The 26,559-nt window shown below is 39.6% G+C and overlaps 1 protein-coding gene across 1 annotated transcript in view; it reads left to right on the top strand.

Annotated features, from left to right (window-relative positions):
* The window catches only part of FBLN1 (fibulin 1), a 101,885-nt gene that overhangs the window by 65,837 nt on the left and 9,489 nt on the right, over positions 1-26,559 (top strand). Inside the window, exons 15-16 of the mRNA XM_073329642.1 lie at positions 5,004-5,146; positions 7,630-7,761. Of these exons, the coding sequence (XP_073185743.1) occupies positions 5,004-5,146; positions 7,630-7,761 (275 nt within the window). The remainder of the gene's footprint in view (positions 1-5,003; positions 5,147-7,629; positions 7,762-26,559) is intronic.

Genomic DNA, 26,559 nt, shown 5'->3' with positions numbered 1-26,559 from the left:
CCCTTAGTTTTTAAGTATAATACAAAAGTGAACCCCCCTAAATGAAAGGTTTCAAGGCTGTTTCATCCTTTCACACATGGAACGTCCATTCAAGTCAAAACTAATGGTAGGAAAACAGCAACAATCTCATAAGTGCATTTCGTTAGTAGCAAACAGTGAGCACCTCCCTACTCAAGTGGTAATATTCTGAAGTTTCTCTAGAGAAAAAAATGAAAAGATGTTTTGTTGGGTTCCATATCAATTTTCTCTCTCTCTGGCTTCCAGATCAAAGCTGATAACATTACAAGTGTAAAGAGGTTTTTTTGTTTTCCCTTGCTAGAAACTCTGAAAAGCAAACCTGGATTCTGAAGGTCAAATCTGGTTCCTATTCAGTTCTGTATGATCACCAATAATGAAGAGGATGCAACAGGAACTCATTTAGCAATTCTACTAGTGCATGAACCAGCAGGGACGCTAGTTCATTCTCCAGTCATTGTACTGACTCTGCAGAGCTAGCCAGAATAAAACATTAAACGTACAGACCTGGGGGCATTGTCCACATATTTTAACATGAATGCTCAGTCATGGCCTCGCATTATCCCTGTCCTATCTAGATTGCTCCTGCCAGGAATAATCTGTGTGAGCATAAAATAACCCATTGTCACGTAAATACACACACCACAGATCAGCAGTAGGAAAAGAACTTGGAACCCCCAGTAGCAGTGTCACAAGCCTTGACCAACTGAGCTGAAGAAGTAACTATTACATGTAAGTTATAGACTTATATCCCCAATGTGAGCCAGTGACGAGATGAATGCATGATCACAACATTTAGCCAGTGTATTGCATGCTTCCTTAAGTAAAGCTTATCCCAAGCAGCTCACAGATGATCAAGTTCCATCGGGTGTGCCAATTTGTAATGATCCTGTCACCACATACTTATAAAGGTACCAGGGGCTACCAGTAGGGATAGAATCAAAACATTACATACTGAAATCACTAGCCTGTATTACTTAAGCTAAAGGAGTTTCTAATCCCACTGATAATATATGGCATCTACGTGTATGTGGTTACAAGTTCATTACCTGGTCTGCTCCCCATGAGGCCAGTGTCAACTTGACTAGAGACATAAAAATAAGATTGGTTTTGCAGCATTAATGTATACTCATTTGGGAGGGAAATCAGAACAGTGCAAGAATCTGGCCCAAAGTACTCTAAAATGCTATCATTTTATTGTGTGTGCGTCTTGAGCAAGTAATTTAAGAACACAGAGCCCACATCTTATGATATTAGACAAAAGCTTTCCTTCTTAAGTTTGAGACTTTTAAGTATATATAATTATATAGCACCATTGAATTTCTAGGTAAGACAATTAAACAATGTAAAGAAAAATGACAACACAAAAAAAAAGGAAAATATTCAAGGGAGCATTATTTACAAAATAATCAGAGCAACTGGATTTTTCTTTATTTTTCCTTTATATTTGAGCAAGCGTTAAGGAAGTAGCAGATAGCTCTGGAGCTGAGATTTGTGATAAAGGCAATCCAAAAGGAAGGAAACAATTTGAAGGAGCAAACATCTTGGCACACAGGATGGAGTCTGTTCCAGACTTAATGGCCACTGTGGAAAGAGGCACAAGTAGGAGAGGAACACACACAGTGTTTAGCAAAGTGTAAGATTGAGTGCAGGAGGAGTATGAGAAGGAAATAAACTGAAGGTAGTTGGAGCCGTGTGCAGCTTTGAAGGTGAAGATAAGGAGTCTGAACTAGGTCCCGAAAGAAGTTGTCCCAAAAGGGACCTGAGGACAGAGATGGTGTGGTTGGATCAATAGAAGAGGATGGTGGTGTTGGCAGCTGTAGTTGGGATATGCTATGGAAGTTAGCAGAGCCATGAGAAGAATGGAGGTCAGAGAAGAGAATGTTAAGGTAGCCAAGGTGTGAGAGAACTAAAGTATGAACCTGAGTTTTAGCAAGGGGGACAGAGAAAAGGGGGAAGCAGCCACTTAGAGCCACAGAACAATAGGGTTAGAAGGGACCGCAAAGGTCATCTAGTCCAATCCTTTGCCAAGGTGCAGGATTTGTTGTGTCTAAACCATCCAGCCACCTTTTGAAAACCTGCAGAACAGGAGATTCTATGACCACCCTAGGCAATCTGTTCCATTGTCCTAGTGTTCTTACAGTTAGGAAGTTTTTCCTGAGATTTAATCTAAAGCTACTATGCTGTAGTTTGAACCCATTGCCTCTGGCAAGAGAGAACAACTTTTCTCCATTTTTTTATGGGAGCCTTTGAAGTATTTGAAGATCACGTCCCCCCTTAATCTCCTTTTCCAAACTGAATTTACACGGTTCCTTCAGCCTTTGCTCAGAAGGCTTGCATTCCATCTCTGATCGTCTTTGTTGCTTGCTCTGCATCCTTTCCAGTTTCTCTACATCCTTTCTATACGTTCATGACCAAAATTGGACACAGTAGTCCAGCTGAGGCCTAACCAGCACCGAGCAGAGCGGTACTATCCCCTCCTATGACTTGCATGCTATGCTTGTGTTAATGCATCCCAAAATTGCATTTGCTTTTCTGCAACAAGTGCAGAGAGAAATTGAGACCTTCATAGATTCTCAGGCCAGAAGGAACCACTGTGGTCATCTAATATTACTTCCTGCCTAACCCAGTCCATAAAATTTCCCCAAACTAATCTGTGTTTGAACCAGAGTATATCTTTTGGGGAAAATTAGTCAATTTTGATTTAAAAATTGCCAGTGATTGAGAATCCAACACAACCTTTGGTAAATTGTTCCATTGGTTAATTACCTTCATTGTGAAAAATTTACTCCTTATGTTGTTGGAAGTAAAGCCAAACTGACTTAGTTACTGTGATTCCAACCATGCAGGTCTCTGAGGGAAAAGACCATCTATATATATTATGTAATAGAAACCTCTAAAAATTACCTGATATAGCCTTTTCACCCACTATCATGATTTAAGATCCGATATCTCCTTTTCCAAGCCTAGATACAACTGTTGTGCCTCCTTGGAAGTCTGGGAATTATTTCTCTCTTGTTCTAATCAGGTGTGATAACTAGCCCTGGTGAACACTATCTTATTTTAAAATTGGCATTGGTCTAATCCTGTATGATCAGTGTAATTTTGAGAGGGGAAAAAGAAGTAAGCATTTTTCTGGTAGTTAACTATTTTTCTTATCTGATCACATGATATCATGTTATGTGTGTGTGCATGTGAGAGGGAGTGAGTTGTGGATCCATGTGCACTAATTTCTGAATATAATATATTTTTCATATTCTTAAATTTCCCTAAAAAGAGGAAAAATTTCCCTAAAAAGAGAGGGGAAAAAACGTTCCTAGTGTGTGTGTGTAGGGGGGCGGGGTTTGCCCTACTCCTTGTTCCATTTGTGATGTTTGCTAAAATGGGCTGATTTAGTTTGGGGACCAAATTGTATAATTTAGCAGACCCTTATTCTGAAATCAACAGTGTCGAATATCTGGAAGTTCCTTCTTTTCAATGTAGAAGATAAACAGTTTGTGACAAGTTCAAGAGTAAGGATATAGGATTTGTCATATTGGGTCAGACCACTGTTTCATCACGTCCAGAATTAACATTCAAAAGTGGGCCAATGTTTCAAGCAGATGGAACCTCCACCCTACCCTATCACATATCTAGGAAAATCTTCCATGTTGAACGTGGGTAGGAGATGGGAAATGGGAATTCCTTCTTAACCAGTGTAGCGATAATCCTAAAGCATGAATCTTAATTAAAAATAATGGGCTGGATCATCAACTGGTGTAAATCAACGTAGCTCCACTGACTTTAGTTGGGCTGTATCAATTTATATCTGTAGAGCATATAGTTTCCTTAATATTGCATATTATTTTCTTTTATGAGTGTTTTTTGCTTTACACACAATCATCATGTGCAACGTTGTTTGCTTTAATGAGTAAGCATGGGAAGAATTTGAAAAGAACAGGCATATTTTGTTTTTGATGGTATCAGACAAAGTAAAGATTCAATTTTTATTTTTTTTCTCTTCTGTGTGAAGTTTTCCCTTTACATCTTTTAATCTCCCTCCCTCCAACTATAAATCCTGAGACTACAAACTTTTCTTTTCTGCTTGGAAATGTGAAGAAATCAGCAGGTCAAAGCTGAGATCGTTTGTAGGGCTTAGGGAAAGTCACATTGCAAGTCTCGGCACAATCCTTTTATCTTCAGGGAACACAGATGGGGTATTGTGTGAAGTTCTTGTATTATAAGTGACTTTAAATTCAATCTAGTTGGACAAAAGTGAGAAGTAGTTTAATTTGTAATAGACTTGCATGTAGGAATGAGCAGCTGGTGGTGATATAATATGAACTGACCCTTACCATTTCCCCAAACTCAAAATGAAACCTTTGGGATTTGGAATAATTTAATTAACCTTTCCCCTCCCTCACCCAATTTCCATTCCTCTCTGTTTTCCTCAATTTGGATGGAGAGCGGAGGTACAGAAAAGGCTGAAAGAAAGGCTCCTTTGGCTCTTGTGCTATAAATCATGTGAGAAAACCTGCCCTGATGATATTTCCTGCCAGATTTCTAGACCAGAGAAGTTTGTCTAAGCTTTGGATGAATGTCTAATACCAAAGTGAGCACTGTGTACCAGATGTTAAGATCATGTAATTCACTGTAGTTCTACTAAAGTCAATGAAGCTGATTTACACCAAGTGAGAATCTAGCCCTGAACTGATGGTCCTTTTGTGTTTGGATAGCTATCTTTCATGGGTATCTCTTATACTGGATTTCTCACATTGCAATTAGTAGGTCCTGAGGTTTAGAGATCCAGTCTTGAGGATTTCATGACTGCAACTCTCAGTCAAGCCAAATTATTCCAGAGTACTGTAGTTTGGATGATTTTCACCTGACTAAGAGTTTGAGGGGAATAATGAATACTTGTATCCATTGTAGCTTTTGGTTCCCCATCTTGCAAAACAAAGTAATTCATTTTCATGATTAATATTTAATCTTTTTGTTTTCCCTCATAGAGGCGGACTTGAAAAGACAGATACTATTCGCTGCATTAAGTCTTGCCGACCAAATGATATCAAGTGTATGGTAGATCCAGTCCACACAATTTCCCACACAGTCATTTCACTACCCACATTCAAAGAATTTACTAAACCTGAAGGTAAGTGTTCCTTGTTCCAGTTAATAGCCTATAACATTTAAAAAAAAAAAAAAAAAACCACCTGGAAATCCTTGCTTAAAGCCAGAATAACTATCAGTGCAGTAAAATGTTTGCACAGTCCCAAATTCTATCATGTATTCCTTCATAATTATTTATTACTCTTTGTATTACCAGACAGCCTGGGAGCTCTAGTCATGGATCAGAAGTTTATACCTTTGTGGGGCAAAAAATCATTCTGAGCTCAAGCACACACAGTTTCTTATCTAGAATATTTGATCCTGAATTTTCATGTGCACTATGTCCACTGTGCACTGTTCTAGCTATGAAAAGGGGCATAGAGGTGGTTGTAAATGAAATTCATATTACTCTGCCAGAGCAGTTCAAAGTGGGCATAATATAAATGAGACTCCGGCCCCCTTTTTCTTTGTTCAAATTACAAGATTGGGTGAGTGGGGGTTAGATGTAAAAGGAAAGTGATCTTACCCATTTTCCAATGGTAAAATCTTCACCCCATTTAAGTCAATGGAAAACTATATTGACTTCAATGGGGCTCGGATTTCACCCTGAGTTTTACAAGAGCAAATCTGACTGGCACTTTTTCAGTCTAAATTGATGATTATTGACCTATTGGAAAAACGTTTTAAATTCCAGTTGAGATTTTTAACATTAAATAAACTAAGGAGGTCTGCAAGAGAGTGGCATGGGATTCAGAGCTTGTTGAGGGATATTTCAAAATCACCTATGTGATTAGGATCAAAGCCTCATTGAAAGCCAGGGGGCTTTGTGCACCCCAGTCATTTGGACCCTTTTGAAAAATCCTGCCTTCCATCTTTAGGCCATTGGCTGGATTTGAAAGTAAGTCAGTAATGACCAAGTCGTGTTAGTATCTGATGGCTGTTTGGTGAATTATGTGAAATGAATTGATGGTCTCTGTATGGTTGCTATTATAAAATGTTCTACATTGTGAAAATCATCACAGACTGGCATCTTTGCTGGCTTTCTTGTCGGAGAGGCCGATTCATCAAAAATGAATGAACACCTGAAGAGGGTGTTCCCTGCAATCCAGTCTTTGCACTTTGGTGGGGCCTATGAGAAAGTTTGTGCTGCTGTTGCTTGTGTGGTGCCTGTGGATTATCAGTCCTGCAGCTTTCTGAGCAGAACATTCACTTCCAGCCTTTAAAAATAATATTACAGACTAAAGGCCAAATTTTGATCTTTGAGTACAACTCTTGTTGCTTTCACTGGGAGGTACCTACAACTCCGTGGTGGAATTTTGCCATCAGTGCCATTCATGTGCGGGATGCACATTCAGTAACATTTTGTGAGATCAGGGCTTTCACTGCACTAATCTATATAGGAAACTTCAGGGCTCCTCGCTCACTTCCTGCCAGATGAGGTTTTTCTCCAAATGTGCCCGTATGTCTGATCTCAGTAAGAAGACCTGTACACAGTTGTTGGAGTTTCTCTTAGACCTCTGTAGCAGATTTAATCACTATGGAAGATCGCTATTTCTCCATGTCCGTTTTGTCACTTGTTTTCAGAACCTTGGTTACACAGGTGTCATCCCTAGGAGGCGCAGAGCCTTCTGGGGTTTCTCACTGTCTTGCACTGAGAGACTTTAGACCAGATTCAGTCACAGGAAAAGATTCTGGAAAAACTGAAGAATCATAAAACAAAATTGTCAGTCACAGCTCTCAAAGATGGGATTTTTTTTTTAAATTAATCTTCATGCCTTCATTTGAGATCAGCGAGCCAGAATCTCAGCCCTGGTACTGCTGCCTCAGGGGAAAGTATCAAGAGCTGCCTTAAAGGGGAAGCTGGGGGTTCACCCTCACAGAAATTCTGTGCTACCCACTCCTCAACCCTTCCGTTGAGGAGATAGGAGGGAATGTGTCCAGAGTGAGAGGGGGTGGGGCAGACTACATGACCTGCCTGATCCTTGGCTAGCACAGTGGTCCTCATGGGACTGCTGCAGCCACCATAACTTCTTAGGCCATACTAAAGGCTGCTGTGTTGCCACCAAAGGGAATCAGTTCAGGGGGTGATCTCCATTTGTTCTCAGCACACGTCATCAGTTTAGAGGGTCCTGGAGGCATTGCACTATCCTCAGTCCCTAGTGAAGGGAACAGTTCGTGGTTGTCTTGAGAAACCATGTTGAAGTGCTGATTGATATTTGGAGTGATCTTCTCAGACTCTGAAAGAACTCATGACTTTGACTGCAGGGCTTTTGACTGTGGTGGCTTAGGATAGTAAGCTAGGGAGAAATAGGGATCTCCTTAAGCACTCCTCCAGCCCCCACCAAAAAAGGGTACCTTGACTATTTTTAAATGTGCAAATTCAAAAAGAATATTTTACCAGTTTTGAAATAAAATGGCACATTATCTATTGCTTAACATAATTTATTTTGTAGACTGAGTATTGAGCTTAGCACATTAAATTGACTTCAAACTCTTTAACCCATTTCGTGATGCTTTTATTCACAGAGATTATTTTTCTTCGTGCCATAACACCTGTGTTACCAGACAACCAGGCAGATATCATATTTGACATAACAGAAGGAAATCTAAGGGATTCCTTTGATATCGTCAAGCGTTACATGGATGGCATGACAGTGGGTGAGTACAGTATTTTCTATGCACAGCACGTGTTCCTTTTCCTGTCAGTAATATCAGAAGATGTAGATCGAAAGGGGCAAAGGAGTATAACTCGGGGTAGCTTTCTAACTTGACTTTCAAGTCTATATCAGTTTAATATTCACCCTGTTTGGCCACATATGGTTCATCTGATCTGATTTTACAGACTTTCATTTGGCCTCAGCATAAATTTTGGGGAAATTTTAAATATAAATCAATTGAGAAATGAATCTAATTACAAATGTAAATTTTCATCTTTAAAATTGTCCTACCCCCATTATAATTCAAGCAGTTAGAAGTACACCATAGAAGATTTTAATGGTAACATTTCTCCAGTTGCTACTTCTGCTTTTTTTCTTCTTTTTCTTACTGACTCTACAGTTTAAATAGCATGGTAACAATTTTTGGTGAATAATTCATTTACATTGTAACTACGGGGTACTTCCGTGAAGCTGTAACTGTTTCAACATTGATTGGCAGGTTGAATTTGTTGTTTTTTTCCAACTTTGTAATTGTAAAACATATAAGTAGGCAGGGATTCCTTGCTGGCAGATTGTGCTGCTGTCTTTTGAGGTTCTGTCAGTTAGGCATATGTACGTAAATTCCTGCATCTGTTGCAATTTTCTGGCCTATCTTAGAGGGGTCCATAGAATCATTTGGTGTAGAAAGGACTTGTACATAGGACACAAAGAAACGCACAGGATCAGGTTACTCCCTGAAGCATGGGATTTGAAGCATGAGATTTGCTTTGCTTTGTCTTAGCATGTATATATGAAAACCAAGGAATATTTCCCCACAGTTATTTGTGTTTAACATGTATATTTTATACTCTCTCAGAGCTCAGATTTATGTATGTGCTTTTATGCTTGTGAAAGGATTCTCCTTCTGGATTGTGGGTAAAATCCTTTCTGTATTTTTTACGTATTGAAATGTTGATGTGAAGTAAAATGTTTTTATGGGGCACTGTATTTAGCCTGGTCTGTAGGTGGCACTGCTGTATTTCAGAAATGTGACAATACAGTAACAACAATGTCTAAGTTTATATTACTGCAGATAAAACGGTCATTAGGTTTCTGTCTCATTCTTTATCAAACAGAAATGTGCAGCTGAATACTGAGAGGCTTATAAGATTACAGATTTCAGGCATTGGTTTGATTCTTTAAAAAATACACAAACATGATCAAGATCACTCTGTAGCTAGGGATTGGGAGTGGCTGCTCACTACAAAAGCAATTTTCCCTCTCTTGGTATTGACACTTCCTCATCAATTATTGGGAGTGGACCACATCCACCCTGATTGAATTGGTCTTGTCACCACTGGTTCTCCACTTGTTAGGTAACTCCCTTCTCTTCATGTGCCAGTATATTTATGCTTGTATCTGTAATTTTCACTCCATGAATCAGAAGAAGTGGTTTTTTACCCACGAAAGCTTATGCCCAAATAAATCTGTGAGTCTTTAAGGTGCCACCGGACTCCTTGTTGTTTTTGTGGATTCAGACTAACATGGCTACCCCTCTGATACTCCGTAGCTACCGTAGTTTTCTTTCCCCACATTTGTTCTTGTCTGAAAAAATAATGCCATATATAGAAGTATGACTGGTCATGGCACTTGCCTGAAGGAAACTGTCCAGTTTTGAACAATAGGACATAAAGCAAATGGCACTTAACTAAATAAGCCAGATATATGTTTTGTAATGTACAGGAGAAGAAGGATGGTCTTGCACACAAATATAAGAATTGGTTGATCTAATTTACATACCCAGCTGTACAGGTGAATTCCTGACTGCATTTAACTTCTCTGCATCTCAAGTCCCCATGTGCAATATGGGGACAATAATATCTACTGACAGTACCTTGCAGAGGTGCTGAGGCTCAATGAATTCCTGTATGTAAAAGCACTTCGAGATTAATGCAGACAGTGCTACAGGAGTGCAAATATTGTCGTCATGTATTTAATTTTCTGGATAGATTAGGTTTGCATTGTTGAATGGCAAATCAGGGCCTGAACAGCAGGAGCGGGGCCTTGTTTTGCAAAATCCTACTTAAAAACAACAGTGAACTAAAATACCTCTTGTGGTGTCTGATCTATCTGTGCTTCCTTCAAACATTTTTCATAGGTCTCAAGTAGAAATGAGAGATGATCAGAACTCTAGTTCTAGCAAAAGAAATGATGAAAAGCAACCTGCCTGTAGCTCAGAGGGAAAATCCAACTGATCGTACATAGAGGGGTCGGGATTCAGGCCAGTAGTTTGTGTTGGTGAAATCAGGAACACAGACTGGTGCTGCTAGCTGCAACTCTGCTGCTCTTACCACTGTTGTATTATTATATTTGTTTGTTTTAATAGCTCCCAAAAGGGTGCTAGGAACCTTCCAAGACCCAGAAAAAGACATGACCCCTAACTCCAAGGAGTTTAGAAACCAATTTCAGACATGACACAACAAGGGAGGGGATGGTTTGCGTGTATATACAAGAGGAAGAAGGATAGGGACAACATCTGTAGAATTATGTAGTTATTCAGCAAAGGCTAGTGCTCGTGATGGTGCAAAGAATTTAAGTTTTCAGAGAGAAATATACTGCATGAATAAGCAGAAGTCTTAGTTGGCAAGTTTCAGTTTGTTGTAGGCTTTGCAGAAGAAGTGGGTCTACAGGAAGCATTTAAAAGAGGAGAAGGTAATAGCTTCATGGACCAGTTCAGGGAAGGTGCGGAAGAAAGCATGGAGATGGTTGGACTTGTGGGTGGATTGGTGGGGAGGGTGATACAATAAGACACAAAGTCAGATAAGTAGGGAAGAAAAGATTTATGTAGAGCCAAGAAGGCAATGAGACAAAACCTGAACTTGGTGCCATGGAGAAGATGGGTGGGGGGAAGGGGGGACTTGATCAGGTTGACAGGCCAAGAAAACTATCTTGGTGGCAATGTTTTGCGTGAATAGGATGGAGGCTGATGTGGGTGTCACATAGGTCAGAAGAAGAAAGCTACCAGGTATTTGCTTGGGGATGGTGCTTGGGGTATGCTGCAGACCCCCAGGGTCTGATTTGGATATGGATAGAGACCTTTTTAATGTTTTTCATGAAATAAATACTACTGGAAATTGTGTGATTATAGGAGACTTTAACTTGCCAGATATAGATTGGAGGACAAATGCTACTAATAATAGTAGGGCCCAGATTTTCCTGGATGTGATAGCTGACAACAACTATCACAGTGGTTGAACCAGCAAGAGGTGAGGCCATTTTAGATTTGGTATTGGTGAATAGTGAGGACCTGATAGAAGAACTGGTTGTAGGGGACAACCTTGGTTTGTGTGATCATGAGCAAATTCAGTTTAATTTAAACTAAATGGAAAGATAAACACAAATAGATCTGCAACTAGGATCCTTGATTTCAAAAGGGCAAACTTTAAAAAATTAAGGGAATTAGTTAGGGAAGTGGACTGGATTGAAGAACTCAAGGATCTGAATGTGGAGGAGGCTTGGAATTACTTTAAGTCAAAGTTGCAGAAACTATCTGAAGCCTGCATCCCAAGCAAGGGGAAAAATTTGTAGGGAAGGGTTGCACACCAAGCTGGATAAGCAAGCATTTTAAACAGGTGATTAAGAGAAAGCAGAAAGCCTACAAGGAATGGAAGATGGGATAGATAGGCAAGAAAACTACCTCTTGGAGGTCAGAAAGTGCCTGGACAAAATGAGAACTGCCAAAAGCCAAGCAGAACTGGACCTTGCAAAGGGAATTAAAACCAATAGTTAAAGGTTCTTTAGCCATATAAATAAAAAGAAAACAAGGAAAGAAGAAGTGGGACCACTAAGCACCGAGGATGGGGTAGAGATTAAAGATAATCTAGGCATGACCCAACACCTAAACAAATACTTTGCCTCAGTTTTTAATAAGGCTAACAAGGAGCTTAGGGACAGTGGCAGGGTGGCCAATGGTAATGAGGATACGGAAGTAGAAATGACCACATCCAAGGTGGAAGTCAAATTCAAACAGTTTATAATGGGATTAAATTGGAGGGGCTCAGATAATCTCCATCCAAGAATATTAAAGGAACTAGCACATGAAATTGCAAGCCCAATAGCAAAGATTTTTAATGAATCTGCAAACTGGGGAATTAAACCCTATGCCTGGAAAATTGCTAATATAATACCTATTTTTAAGAAAGGGGGAAAAACGTGATCCAGGAAACTATAAGACCATTGGTTTTACCTCAACTGTAAGGAAGGTCTTGGAACAAATTTTGAAAGGGAAAGTAGCTAAGGACACATTGATGAATGGTAATTGGGATAAAATACAACATGGTTTTACAAAAGGTAGATCATGCCAGACCAACCTGATCTCCTTCTTTGAGAAGATAACTGATTTTTTAAACAAAGGAAATGCAGTAGATCTAATCTACCTGGATTTCAGTAAGGCATTTGATACAGATCTGCATGGGAAATTATTAGTTACATTGGAGAAAATGGGGAATAATATGAGAATTGAAAGGTGGATAAGGAACTGGTTAAAGGGAAGAGGACAACGGGTCATACTGAAAGGTGAGCTGTCAGGCTGGAGGGAGGTTTCAGTGGAGTTCTCCAGCGACCAACCTTATTTAACATTTTCATTAATAGCCTTGGCACAAAAAGAAGGTGTGTGTTAATAAAATTGGCAGATGACACAAAGCTGGGAGATATTGCCAATAGGGAAGGGAGGAGGACTGGAATATCATACAAGATGATCTGGATGACCTTTAAACTGGAGTAATAGAAATGGGATGAAATTTAATAGTGCAAACTGCAAGGTCATGCACTTAGGGAGTAACAACAAGAAGTTTTGCTATAAGCTGGGGGCTTGTCAGTTAGACGTGACAAGAGGAGGAGAAAGACCTGGGTGTATTGGTTTATCACAGGATGACTATGAGCCACAAATATGATGCAGCTGTTTTAAAAAAAAAAAAAAGAAAGGCAAACACAGCCCTGGGATGCATCAGGCAAGATATTTCCAATAGAGACAGGGAAGTGTTAGTACCTTTATACAAGGGACTGGTGAGACCTCATCTGGAATACTACAGTTCTGGTCTCCCATGTTTATGGAAGATGAACTCAAACTAGAACAGGTGCAGAGAGAACTCCTAGGATGATCTACCTTATGAGAGCAGACTCAAAGAGCCTTGACTTTTTTAGCATAACCCAAAGAAGGCTGAGGGGAGATAGCATTGCTCTCTATAAATGCATCAGAGGGATAAATACCAGGGAGGGAGAGGAGTTATTTAAGTGAAGCACCAGTTTGGACACAAGAACAAATGGAGATAAACTGGCCATCAGCAAGTTTAGACTTGAAATTAGATGAAGGTTTCTAGCTATCAGAGGAGTGACGTTCTGGAACAGCCTTCCAAGGGGAGCAGTGAGGGCAAAAAACCTAACTGGCGTCAAGACTGAGCTTGATAAGTTTATGGAGGGGATGGTATGATGGGACTACCTACAATGGCATCATTGGCATGTAGCTGATCTGCAACAGCTAGCAGCAAGTATCCCTACCAGCCGATGATGGGACATTAGATGGGGAGGATTCTGAGTTACTACAGATAATTCTTTCCAGGGTATCTGGCTGGTGGGCCTTGCCCACATGCTCATGGACTAACTGATTTGCCATATTTGGGGTCAGGAAGGCATTTTCTCCCAAGTCAGATTGGCAGAGACTATAAGGGGTTTTCTCCTTCCTCTGCTGCATGGGTAACTTGCAAATTTAAATTAGTATAAATGGTGGATTCTCTGTAACTTGAAGTCTTTAAATCAAGATTTGAGGACTTCAGTAACTCAGTCAGAGTTTATAGGTATCTTGCATGAATGGGTGGGCCAAGTTCTGTGGTCTGCAATGTGCCGGAGGTCAGACTAGATGATCATGATGGTCCTCTCTGGCCTTATAGCCTATTAGTTTATGAAGAGAATGTTACAGTAATCAAGATGTGAGATGATGATGACTTGCATGAGAGTACTGCCTGTATAAACAGAGCGAAAAGAATGGATCTCAAAAATGTTATTTAGGAAGATGTTGCTGCCTACTGGTTTTTGTATAGGGACAGGGAGGAGTTGATGTTGACCCCTAGGTTAAAGCCAGAGTTACAGGGGGGATGGTGATGGCAGAGACCTGGGGAATGAAGAGGGTTTGGGAGGAATGATCAGGTGTCCAGTTTTAGCTATTGTGAATTTAAGTTGACAGTAAAACACCCAGGAGAAGATGTCAGTGAGATTTAATGAGGTGCAGGACTGGGCAGAAGGACACCAGTTAGGGGGTAGGTTTGTGATTTGTCAGCATGTAGAGCTTAAGCTGTATGAATGAATGACAGTGCCTGGGTGCAGGATGTAGAGCGAGACAGAAAAGGAGACTAGAGAGGAAAGTGCCCTGAGGGACCTACCTCAAGGAATGTCTCAAGGAATGAAAGAGGGAGGAGGTGGGTCTACCTAAGGAGACACTGAAGGAACAACCAGAGAGGTAGGGTAAGAGTGATGAGAGGTCAATGGTGAAAAAGCCAAAGAAGGAGATGACATCAAGCAGGAAGCCACAATCCCTAGTATGAAAAGCAGTGGAGAGGCCAAAGGGGGTGAGTTTGAAGCACAGGCCCTGAAAATTGGCGAGGAGGAAGTTATCCAGACCCTGCTGAGAATAGTTTCAATGGCGTGGAAAGGAAGGAAGCCAGTTTGGAGGGATAGGTTCCTCAATATGCATAGACTTCCAGGCTAGTAGCAGAAAGACAATATCGTGCAGATAGTTGCTTCCAATATTATTACTCCGATTTATATTTGAAACAGATGCCAAGCATGCTATTTTTCTTACGAAAAATGCGGTGGGATTCCTAACACCAGGCACAGTTGGAACCTGAGTTTTGCACGGCATTCTGAAGAGAGTGCTAGCCATTCTAAATCATTTCTTAACAAGAGAGAGTGGGGAGGGGAAAGTATAGACCCACCTTGGGGGGGTTTTTAAAGCCTTTTACAGACTTTTTGCTGCATACCTCTTTAACCAGCTGTCAGTGAAAGATGAAGAATGCATTAATATCCTATTAATGCCTGAGGTCTTATCAGGTACTATAAAGCTCTTTCCTCAGCTACACATTTATTTTCTTAGCTATATATAATACCACCTGTAGTCAGCAAGGCTGGTAAATCTCAGGAAGGTTTTTTAAAGTCCTTAATGTACCTAAGAATAATGCTGTTTTGATATTTGTACTGTAAGATTTCATGCAAAACCAAGTATATTCTTGCATGTAAAATAAAAATGTTACTGCTGTTTGCAAAAGCTTTCCAGGAGGGCTCTCGATTAATTGCAGTTAATTCACATGATTAACTAAAAAAAATAATCGTGATTAAAAAAATGAATTGCGATTAATTGCAGTTTTAATCACACTGTTAAACAATAGAATATCAATTGAAATGAATTAAATATTTTGGATGGTTTTTTACATTTTCATATATATTGTATTCTATGTTGTAATTGAAATCAACGTGTGTATTATTTTTGATTACAAATATTTGCACTGTAAAAATAGTATTTTTCAATTCACCTCAGACAAGTACTGTAGTGCATTCTCTTTGTTGTGAAAGTGCAACTTACAAATGCTTGATTAGTCCAGGAACAGAGAATATCATGATACCTATAACATGAGCTCCTGTGTTTCATAAACAAAAGGTCTGATTCTCCTCTCACACCACTGTTACACCAATGTCACTCCATTGACCTCAATGGAGTTACTCCTGATTTACAGCACTATCCATATCTTGGCTTGACTGGCTCTTTCGCAAACTACTGTATTTCATGCTGTGTCTTTTGGACCATAATATAAAGAGTGACATTGTACAGCACTTATGGATATAACTAAACTCTGCACATACCAGTGTCATGATTACGCCCACATTATCAGCATTGCTAAATATACTTCTTTGGGACAGAGACTTTTAAAAAAAGACAAACTAAACAGAATAAGTGGCATAAAATATATTGTTTTTTGTGTGACTTGTTGAGAAGCCCTTTCTTAATATACTTGTAGTCCTATCACTTGCCAGACTTGTGGCTATAACTTTTCATATCTGCCCTACAAATCTGTGTGTGGTATAAAATTAAATTATATTCTATCACTGGAGTTGACTAATGAATGGAGCACTGAATGCAAAGAAAACCTGGGATCTGTTTTGAACTCTGCCACTGACCTGCCCTGTGCCCTTTGGCAAATCACTGTCTGCATTTCTATTTCCCTCCGACTGTTTCTCTCTCTCTCTCTCGACTCTTTGGATTGTAAGCACTTTGGGGCAGGGACTGTCTCATAAGATATGTGTTGTGTAGCACAATGGGACCCCAGTCTTGATTCAGGCAGCTTGGCACCCTTGTAATACAAACAATAATCATCTTCCTTCAGCTCCTTTTCTTTGGCCAAATTGAGCCCAGGTGTAAGCAGGCTAATCTCTCATTGAAATCAAGGAGAGTTGGGCCAGGTATACTGGGAGATTAATTTGGCATTCTCTCTCTGGACACAATTACAAACAATTAATGAATAATAATAAATCTCCATCATAACTATAGTGTCACTAGCGTGATGCAACAATGAATGATGTCTTGCAATACAAAACTTCAGCAGTCCAGCCATCTATAACCAGCATATAAAGCAGTGATGTAATTAAACATTTTTAGAAGGGCTTATTCAGCCCTATATGAAAGAAGATACAGACCAGTTTTCACCCTTTCAGGTGGTATTTCTCTGTTCTCCTAGTTTTGCCTATTTCCATCCAGGCTTCCTTCCTTCACAGGAGCAGCTCCTCAGCAAAGAATCTCATTTTTGTATGCCAGACTGTCTTATCAATAGCTGCACTGTTGAGAAGAGGTTGCCTAGAAGCCATTTTGTAGGCTGGATGCTAGATTCATTATCTGAATCTGCCCTTTCAGACGATTGATGACTGCCCTACTCAGTAGTCAAAGGTTTCAGAGTAGCAGCCGTGTTAGTCTGTATCCGCAAAAAGAACAGGAGGACTTGTGGCACCTTAGTACTTGTGGCTAAAGCCCACTTCATCGGATGCATAGAATGGAACATATAGTAAGAAGAAATATATATATACGTACAGATAAGTTGGAAGTTGCCATACAAACTGTGAGTGGCTAATTAGTTAAGATGAGCTATTATCAGCAGGAGAAAAAAACTTTTGTAGTGATAATCAAGATGGCCCATTTAGACAGTTGACAAGAAGGTGTGAGGATACTTAACTTTAGGGAAATAGATTCAATATGTGTAATGACCCAGCCACTGCCAGTCTCTATTCAAACCCAAGTTAATGGTATCTAGTTTGCATATTAATTCAAGCTCAGCAGTTTCTTGTTAGTCTGTTTTTGACTCTGTTTTTTCTGTTGCAAAATTGCCACCCTTAAATCTTTTACTGAGTGGCCAGAGAGGTTGAAGTGTTCTCCTACCGGTTTTTGAATGCTATGATTCCTGATGTCAGATTTGTGTCCATTTATTCTTTTGCATCGAGACTGTCCAGTTTGGCCAATGTACATGGCAGAGGGGCATTGCTGGCACATGATGGCATATATCACATTGGTAGATGTGCAGGTGAACGAGCCTCTGATGGCGTGGCTAATGTGATTAGGTCCTATGATGGTGTAACTTGAATAAATATGTGGACAGAGTTGGCATTGGGCTTTGGTTCTATCCTCACAATTCTTGTCAACTGTCTAAATGGGCCATCTTGATTATCACTACAAAAGTTTTTTTCTCCTGCTGATAATAGGTCATTTTAACTAATTAGCCTCTCATAGTTTGTACGGCAACTTCCAACTTATCTGTACATATATATATTTCTTCTTACTATATGTTCCATTCTATGCATCTGACGAAGTGGGCTGTAGCCCACGAAAGCTTATGCTCTAATAAATGTGTTAGTCTCTAAGGTGCCACAAGTACTCCTGTTCTTTCAGTAGTCGAAGCATTTCCCCTGCACCCCCAAAATGTGTGAAGTTGGAGGGCTCTTCTGAAAACGAGCAAGAAAGTCAAGTAGGAGCTGAATTTTCATTGTCTATAAGAAAAATGGTGAGTGCACTTTTCTAGCAAGAATTATTTTCCTGCTCAAGCAAAATAATCTGTCTGATGCCAAGTTTCACTCCAGTGCATTGTACAGTAGCTAGTTAATGAAACATTCTTCATTGATCTATATCCCTCTCTGGCCCTCATATAGAAGATGTAACACACCACAAAAACATTAACACATGTCATCCTCTGTTAAGTTTTCATAAAACAACAAACAAATCAATCTTACTGTTGAAGATCTGTGAATTGCAATGGGAATTCAAAACCCTGCCTACTTGGGGAAAACTGAATGACTCAGGGAACTGATACTTAGCATCCGAGCTTTCACCACTGCTGTCGGTCACTGGATCAAATTACATACTATAGACAAATAGTATGATATGCTCTGTTAACTTTTAAACAATGTATTGAGGTGTGGTCCTCCAGATTATGTATATGAGGAAGTGTGGCCATATGTGTGAAGTCTGACACATTAGAAAAGTGTGAGCCTCACACATTAGAAAAATATACACCAGCAGAATGTTGATTCTGCTCTTATTTATACCTGTATAAATCAATAGAATTACACCTGCGTGAGTGATATCAGAATCTAGCATTGCCACTGACTCACTGTGCGAATTCAGCATTGTGAGGCGCTTTGGTCCTGTTTGCAAAAGCACTTTTGCTTTTCAGTCCAGGATCTCAAAGTGCAAAGAATTTTTATTATTAATGATAGTGCTGCCGCTACTGAGTTTGTACATCTGCTCCTATGATCTGATTCCTGCAGCAGCTTCTGCACTTCATGAGAGCTGCGCAGAGAAAATAATAAGACTCAAGCCAAACCATAAATCTTTCCCAGCATGATGCATAGATGCCATGGCTCACTTAAAAGAAATCATTATCTTTAAAGGGGTTAAATGTGGTGTACTGACCCCTTACTTTAGTCTTATTCTGTGAATTTGGTCAGGGATTAGCATGCATTATCACTCAGAAAACTTCATTCTTCAGAAATTCTGCTAACAATAACAACACAGCCATCATCCCCAGGTGATGACTTACTAGCTGTGTAAGGGCTCTCACACCAAATCCTCAGGATTAGGTGCTTTATCTTTCTTGGTAAATTGAATCACACAGTCATGTCCTGCTGTGTGCCATAATGTGGCTCACAGCCAAGAAATGCTTAAGGTTACAATAATTAATTGCCTTGGTGACATGGATATGCTATTGTATTGGAGGTTGGCTGAAACTGGATTGTGTGTCAATGCGACTGGAAGGATCCAAATGTTAATAAATGTGCACTCAGATGACATACACAAAATGGTAATTGCACACACATTAAGGACTATGATGACTGGGACTAATAAACTATAGATATAAATAAATAGACATTGTGAGTTAAACAAGAGATTGTTTTGCCTACACACAGGCATATCTGGTGTAGATGATTTAGGTTTTCTTATTTTAACATTCAGCCTTGATGTTTTCCCCATCTTTTTGTGACAGCTGAAAAACTAAACCTATTGAACCCAGATAAAATTTTCAAAAGCTTAGGACAGAAAAAATGAAAAATGAAAATAGTGGAAAATAGTTTGTGTCTCTGAGGATAGTGCAAGTGCAGTTAGTGCATGCGTAATCTCACTGTGTTGTCAGCTTGGAAACCCTTTGCAAGGTTTTGGCCCCAAGGCAAACCCAAGATCTAAAAGCACTTTGAGTTTGCCAAAACCAAGATAAGAGCACATCTTTCTGAATTTATTGGGTACCCTTAATAAAGATCGCAGTATTCGTAAACAAGCCAAACCTCACTAGAAGCCAAGGTTGCTTTTAACTCTTTCACAATACTTAAGCTATATGATCTAACATGACAGATAATAGCTTTGAAAATATTTATCATTCGTTTCTGGCCAAAAACTTATAAATTCCATGAAGCCTGTTAATAGTTAAGAACTACAGATCCTTCTATTCAATGAAAAGCTTTCTAAAGCTCACAAGTGTTCATAAAATTAATTTTTGATGAACAACTGAAGTATTGCATTTACAATAAGTTGCATCCCAAATTTTTGAACCATCGAACATGGTCATTGAGTAAAGTAAGATTCATTTTTAATTGAGAATATCCCTGAGCATGGCATTTCTAATGTAGTTTCCTTATGAATCAAGAAAGTGAATTCCTTGTAACTAAGACTCATTAATCCTAAATTTATAAGAATTTATAACCCATTTTGAAAACTTCATAGACTTGTTTCATTGCAATCTGAAGAGCTTAGACATAATTGTTTATTTGGTCAGACTTTACATAAAGTTTCATTTATAAATGATTTATAAAGGGTTAATAAATGATTAATAGTCATAAGCATGTTACAGGAGTAGTGTGTGTTATACATAGAGACATCAGTGGAAGGCGTTATAGATGGTTAGAAGCAACCTGTTGTCAGTTTGGCTCTTTAGCAATCTATTACAATTGATTAATCATTTATAAACTCTTTATAAACAAAAAGAAAAGGAGTACTTGTGGCACCTTAGAGACTAACCAATTTATTTGAGCATGAGCTTTCGTGAGCTACAGCTCACTTCATAGCTTTCATAGCTTTTTTCACTTCAATAGCTGTAGCTCACGAAAGCTCATGCTCAAATAAATTGGTTAGTCGCTAAGGTGCCACAAGTACTCCTTTTCTTTTTGCGAATACGGACTAACACGGCTGTTACTCTGAAACCTGTCTTGATAAACAGAACTTTAATCAAACTATACAAATATCAGATCAAGATGTTTAGGACCAGGGAAATAAACTGCAATGGTGGTTATATCAGAAAAACAGAGAATTGATGGGATCACTCTAGTAAGTGGGAGTTTGAGGAGAAAGAACAGCCCCAAATAGAAGCTTCTCTGGAGGTAATAGAAGCTTCTCTGAGGTAATATAATAAAAAGTTCTCTCTTATCTGATTCAGTATTTCAGGAAGTATACAACATTCACATATGCACACAATGCACATTCTTGGCTAAATTTTTCCACACTGTTTCTGCCCAAAGGTCAGTGAGTGAGTGAGTAAGTTAGTGTGTGTGTGTGTGTGTGTGCGCGTGCGCGCGCGTGTGTATAAAGTTTCATTATGTCACTGTAATGACTGTGAGTGCTTTAATTGTTTGTCACCATAATTACTTAGGGTTCATTAATGGTGCTTAGGGACCTGAACCAGGCTGGGATGGGAATGAGGGTGCATTAACTACTTAACAATTTCTGGAAGTATTATAATGCTTCCAGAGATGCTGTGGGATGGCACATCTCAGTGTATTTGGTCAACAGAAAGATCCAGAGTTCCTATGTACATAGTAACCCTGTCATGAAGGGGGTGTGGTATTATGGCCCCATCCACACCACACCCAGAAAGGTTTCCTTGAGGCAGCTAGTGCCCCAGAGTAAGTAGAAATCAGGGAGGGAATTGTGCCTCAGAAGGAAGTCTCTGTTTCCCAAGTCTACTCCTTGCTCACAACTGTGCCTACAGGCACAATCTAGATGTCAGAATATAGGCAATTCCCAGATACGTATACTGCCTGCTATCTCCAAAGAGCTACCACATTACTTAAGGTTTTTCCATCATTCAAAGGCTAAATGATCCTTTTCATTTTTCCTCACCATTTTAATGGAATTTATCTACATTGCTCTTGAATTATTTGTGACAATAATGATAAAGGCTCCTGTCGTGTGTTTTTTCCGGAATTTCTGATAGAATCTGGTTTATTAATAAATTACTTTTCTTTAGAAAACAAATTATTTCTTGGTAACCACCACTGCAGGCATCAAAAATATCTCCAAAGATAGCATTAATCCTTGAGCTGCCACACATGACAAACATAAATATGGTTACATGACTCAAAATTCAAAACACTGAAATAGATTCCCATTTACTTTGCAGTATAATACCCTTACAGCATTGTGAATTAGGCCTTCATTCTTGTTTGATGGTATATTTTGAATATTTCACTGAGTGTAACAGGTTTAGAAGATTAGGTACATAGGTGGATATATTAACGTGGATTCCATGCTAATGTAGAATTTGTTCACAGGAATATAACTGGGCCATAAATATCTGTAATTGTTAGGTACACTTTTGCAGTACTGGCCAAGATTTTCAAAACTGGGTGCCTAAAGTTAGACTCTAAAATCCTTATTTTGGTGCATTAAAAAGTGCCCTAATTTTCAAAAGTGTGGAGCACCCAAATCAGGTAACTTATTTAGAAGCATAAATAAGGATTTAGGAGCCAACTTAAGGCATGTAGGATATAATTTTCAAAAGTGCCTAAGTCCCAATTTCAAAAGTGACTTAGGCACTTAGTAGCTTAAATCTAATTGAGAATCTATGAAACTTAAACTCTTAAATCACATAGGCCCCTCTGAATATGGTACCTCTAGTTTTGAAAATTTTGGCCACTGTGTATATAAAAGTATACAGAAATAGATGTGGAGGAGAAAAGGAGAGTACATAAATAAATAAACTTAAAAATAAATGTGGTCAAAAATATAGAATTATGGACAGAGCTGACAGTGGTGCCTATAGTTAAAGTTACCCAACACTTACCATTATAAACCCCTGTTTTCAGTTGCTTATGACTTTGCCAAACTTAAACCATTCAGGCTGAAATTTCTCATGCTTGTTTCTGTTTTAAGATGAATTTTAAATTTTTGGTAAAGTTTCAGCACAAGTCAGCTGTTTCTTATATTGCATTTAGGAGAAAAGAAATAGTTTTGAAATTGTTAAAAAAAAAATCCAATCATTACTTTTAAAAGCTCTACGCTTTTAAAGCTCGATGCTTTTCAAGGTGATAATTACGGTGTCAGGTAGGTGCTAAGCTCCCCACTGCAGCATAGACGTACCCTGGGAGCTAGGCAGCTGGACTTTGTGGCTCGGGCGGGAGCTCAGAATCTCAAGCCTAGTGGCCCCAGTGGCCTTGAAAGTCCAGGCCACAAGTTCCACACTGCTATCTTGAGCCATGCTAGTGCAAGCCAGTCTACCCGGGTTGGGAGGCTGGCTCTCAGCTGCAGTGTAAATATATCCCTAGCCTCCCATGCTTTGGGGCAGCCTGCCGGATGGGATACCTCAAATTCAGGTCTCGCAGAGTATGTCTACACTGTGACAAAATACTTGTGACACAGCAATGGCTGGCCCTGGTCAGCTAACCCAGGTTCATAGGGCTTGGACTCTGGGACTATAAAATTGCAGTGTAGACCTTCAGGCTTGGGCTGGAGTCCGGGTTCTGAGACCCCATAAGCAGGGAGGGTCCAAAACATCCATACTTCAATTTTATAGCCCTGCAGCGCAAGCCTGTGTCTGATGACCTGGGCTCTGAGACTTATTCCCCTAGGGTCCTTGACTCTGAGGTAGCCCACCAGGCAGCCTGCCTTGAAATACACAGTTCCAGGGTTCCTGGCTCCTCAGGATCCCAGAAGGCCTGAGAGCACCAACCAATAGGAAACCTGAGCTGTCCAGTTTTCCACCTGGCAGGCTGCAAGGGCTCTAGGCATCTCAGAGAGCCTCAGAAACATTTGAAAAGGTCAAAAGGAAATGTCTTGATTTTTTTTTTTCCCTAAACAAAATTTTGGAATTCCCATTCCAGGGCAAATTTTGTAATTTCATTTTTTGTTCTATTTCAGAGCAGTGTTTTTGATAGGATCTTTTTATGTTTTTTTGAAGGGGTGGGAAGGGGAGAGGGAGGTTATACTTTGGGATTTCCTACAGAACAGGAATTCTAGTTTCCAGCCAGCTTTTGTGGCTACATTTCAACTAGGTCAGGCTCTGCAGCTCTGTTGAGGACAGGGAAGGAACTCTCTTCAGTCACTGGGTTCCAGTAGATGCTTGATTTTTTTCAAATTAGTCAATTTGTGCTGACAGTGTCCACGTAAAGGTTCATGGAGAAATGGCAAGAGGGAAAAAATAGGATATGTGTTATATCTTTGAAAAACTCCCCTCTTAGGGGTCAGTCACAGGTCCACAGTTAAGTTTTTCACTTAAAGCAGGACTCACATCCCTCTATTTCACATACCAGGAATTGAATTTAGTCTCTAAATTTAACCCAGTTATTGGTCAGATGATGATCCAATTTTCAATTACTTTTTTTGGATAAAGTAGTTACTAACTTTTCCAGAGAAAATCATTAAAATCAGTCTGTTTTCAAAGTTGTCCCTCAATGTCTCACTTTTTTCTGCTCCCTGCAGCTAAACTACCACAGTTTCCAAACTTCATACGCGGGTATTATCATTAATCTGTCAGATAAGCCACCCTGGGGCAATTTCAGCATTAAACAGGGAAAACCCTACTTCCCTTTTTCTTCCTCATCGTTTTTATTTACACTGAGGAAAACCAATGGATCTTTCTCTGAACCTGCTGCACAGCTTGCCTCTCTGGCTACCTAGCCTGACGTCTCCAGGCAGCTTCTGGCCATAGGTAGGCAGGCTGGCTAGGCAGTAGGGCCAGCCTGGAGGAACGGACCAACTGAATGTGTGACCCAACCTCTGAAATGCACGAAGGCATGACAGAGCTGTCAAATGAAACACATGACACTTGGCAGCCATGTTTAGTGTCCAGTCCTGCTCCTGTTGAAGTAAATAGAACTGTTGCCATCAGCTTCAGTGGCAGAAGTAACAGGGGCATAGATCGCAAGCCAGCCAATTTCCCCTCATTATTTCTTAAACAGGTCCCCATTGCCCCAGGCTCCTACAGGCCTGATCAGAACTGGCAGCTGAAGTCTCCTCCTCTGGCAAACCACAGCAGGTTCTGCAGAGAGTAGCTGTCACCATAGCATGGCTGTTAGAAGTTGACTGACAGGCAAAGCTACTGCAATCTTTCCCCCTCTCTTTGCAGCCTGTGACTATATTTCACAATGAAAATGACACTAACAAATGTACTGAAGGAGCTGTATGTTGTACAATATTCAATGTGACATTCCATATGCTATTTTTATGGTGCACTCTCGCTGATTATTTTCATATATTCTAAATTGCACTGAGGGTCCCACTCCCAATAAAGTCTATGAAAAAAATTCCCACAGACCTCAGTGGTGCCAGATCAAGCCAAAAATAAACAACTATTTAATAGTTCTACCTGTTTATTTTTAAAGAAAAGTGAACAGCTAGATATGCTGACACTTGTTTGGCTACGTTTGGTATTTCAAATATGCAGCCAATTTTTTCCCTTTTCAAATACCCTTTCCAGGGTGTCTCTTTAAAAGTACATCACATAAAAAAACAGACAAAAAAGTGTGCGTTATTCTCAGTAGAGCTGAATTAATATGTACACTGCAGATTAAGACTCCAGAATGTGGTTCATTCCTCATTTGGACTCAATATCAGCTACCATGTACCCTTTACTCTTCCCATAATTCCATGACTATTTATCCCAAGTTGATTTCTGAGCACCCAGGAGTCTTACAGTTAAACCATTTAATACAATCTATTGGCTTCTTTTTCAAGACAAGTCCTTTATCCTCACCAAAGATAGGCTGCATTTAGTACTTCCATGTAAAATCAAGTGTGAGATTTTACTTTATTCAAAATAATCATGTCATTGGATTTATCTGAGGACAAAAAGTGCTTCTATCTGTTAAGCTGCCAGCTAAGAGAAATCACAAGAAGGAGACCGGGACAAGAAAACAAACAAAACTGTTTATTAGTTTTGTTCTTATGTTTTCGTGCTATAAGGACACAGCAAATGACTTTTAGAAGAGCAACAATGGTAATTGTTTCAGAGTAGCAGCCGTGTTAGTCTGTATTCGCAAAACGAAAAGGAGTACTTGTGGCACCTTAGAGACTAACCAATTTATTTGAGCATAAGCTTTTGTGAGCTACAGCTCACTTCATCGGATGCATAAAGTGGAAAATGCAGTAAGGATGTTTTATACACACAGACCATGAAAAAATGGGTGTTTATCACTTCTGACTCTGCACCATTAAAATCAATAGGAGCTTTGTCATTGATCTCAGTGGAGAGAGGATCAAGCCTATGCACAATGGTCATTACTAACATTTGCTTGTTCCAATAAATGGGTATCTCTGTGACGCAAATTTTCCATGGGTTAAGTGAGGGTGCTAAAGAGAATAAGGGTAGTCTTGTAGTTAAGGACCTGAGCTCAGGAGATCTGGGTTCAATTCCTGACTCTACAACAGGCTTCCTACGTGCCTTTGGGTAAGTCACTTCATCTCTTTGTGCTTCAATTCTCCATCTGTAAAATGGGGATAATAAATACTATCTTCCACCCTTTGTCTATATTTTTATTGAAGATCTTCGGGGTAGGGGCTGTCTCTTACTCTGTGTTTGTGTGGAGTCTAGCACAACCCTATCTTGGTTGGGGCTTCTGGGCTGCACTGGAATACTACTACTTAAAAATTAATGGGGGAAGTTTAACTAAAAACAGCTGCCCTATGCAGAGACACAAGTTACCGAAGGTTGGGTGATAGGGATTGTGATATCCAAACTACCCCAGATATAATTGTGACATGTCTGTAATAAATAGGTGCTGTATGTTGGGAATGACTGAAACATTTGTTGAAGAGTTGAGCTAATCAAAATTGATTGCAATTCTTTAGTTTACATTTATAATCTTGTTGCCTTACATTTAATAACCCTTGTCCGATAGAGTCTGGATTTCCTGAAGCCAAATCCTAATGCAAAAATAGGATCAGGCGCTCTGGATTGTACTCCCTAATGGGTTAATGTGGTCATAAAGTGGTTCTCCCAAGTTCAAGATTCAGGCTTATTAGCAAATCGAC

Source organism: Lepidochelys kempii, chromosome 1 (assembly GCF_965140265.1).
Source record: "Lepidochelys kempii isolate rLepKem1 chromosome 1, rLepKem1.hap2, whole genome shotgun sequence".
Taxonomy (NCBI): Eukaryota; Metazoa; Chordata; order Testudines; family Cheloniidae; genus Lepidochelys; species Lepidochelys kempii.
The sequence above is the reverse complement of the archived record's forward strand: the minus strand, read 5'-3'. Positions and strand labels throughout refer to the sequence as shown.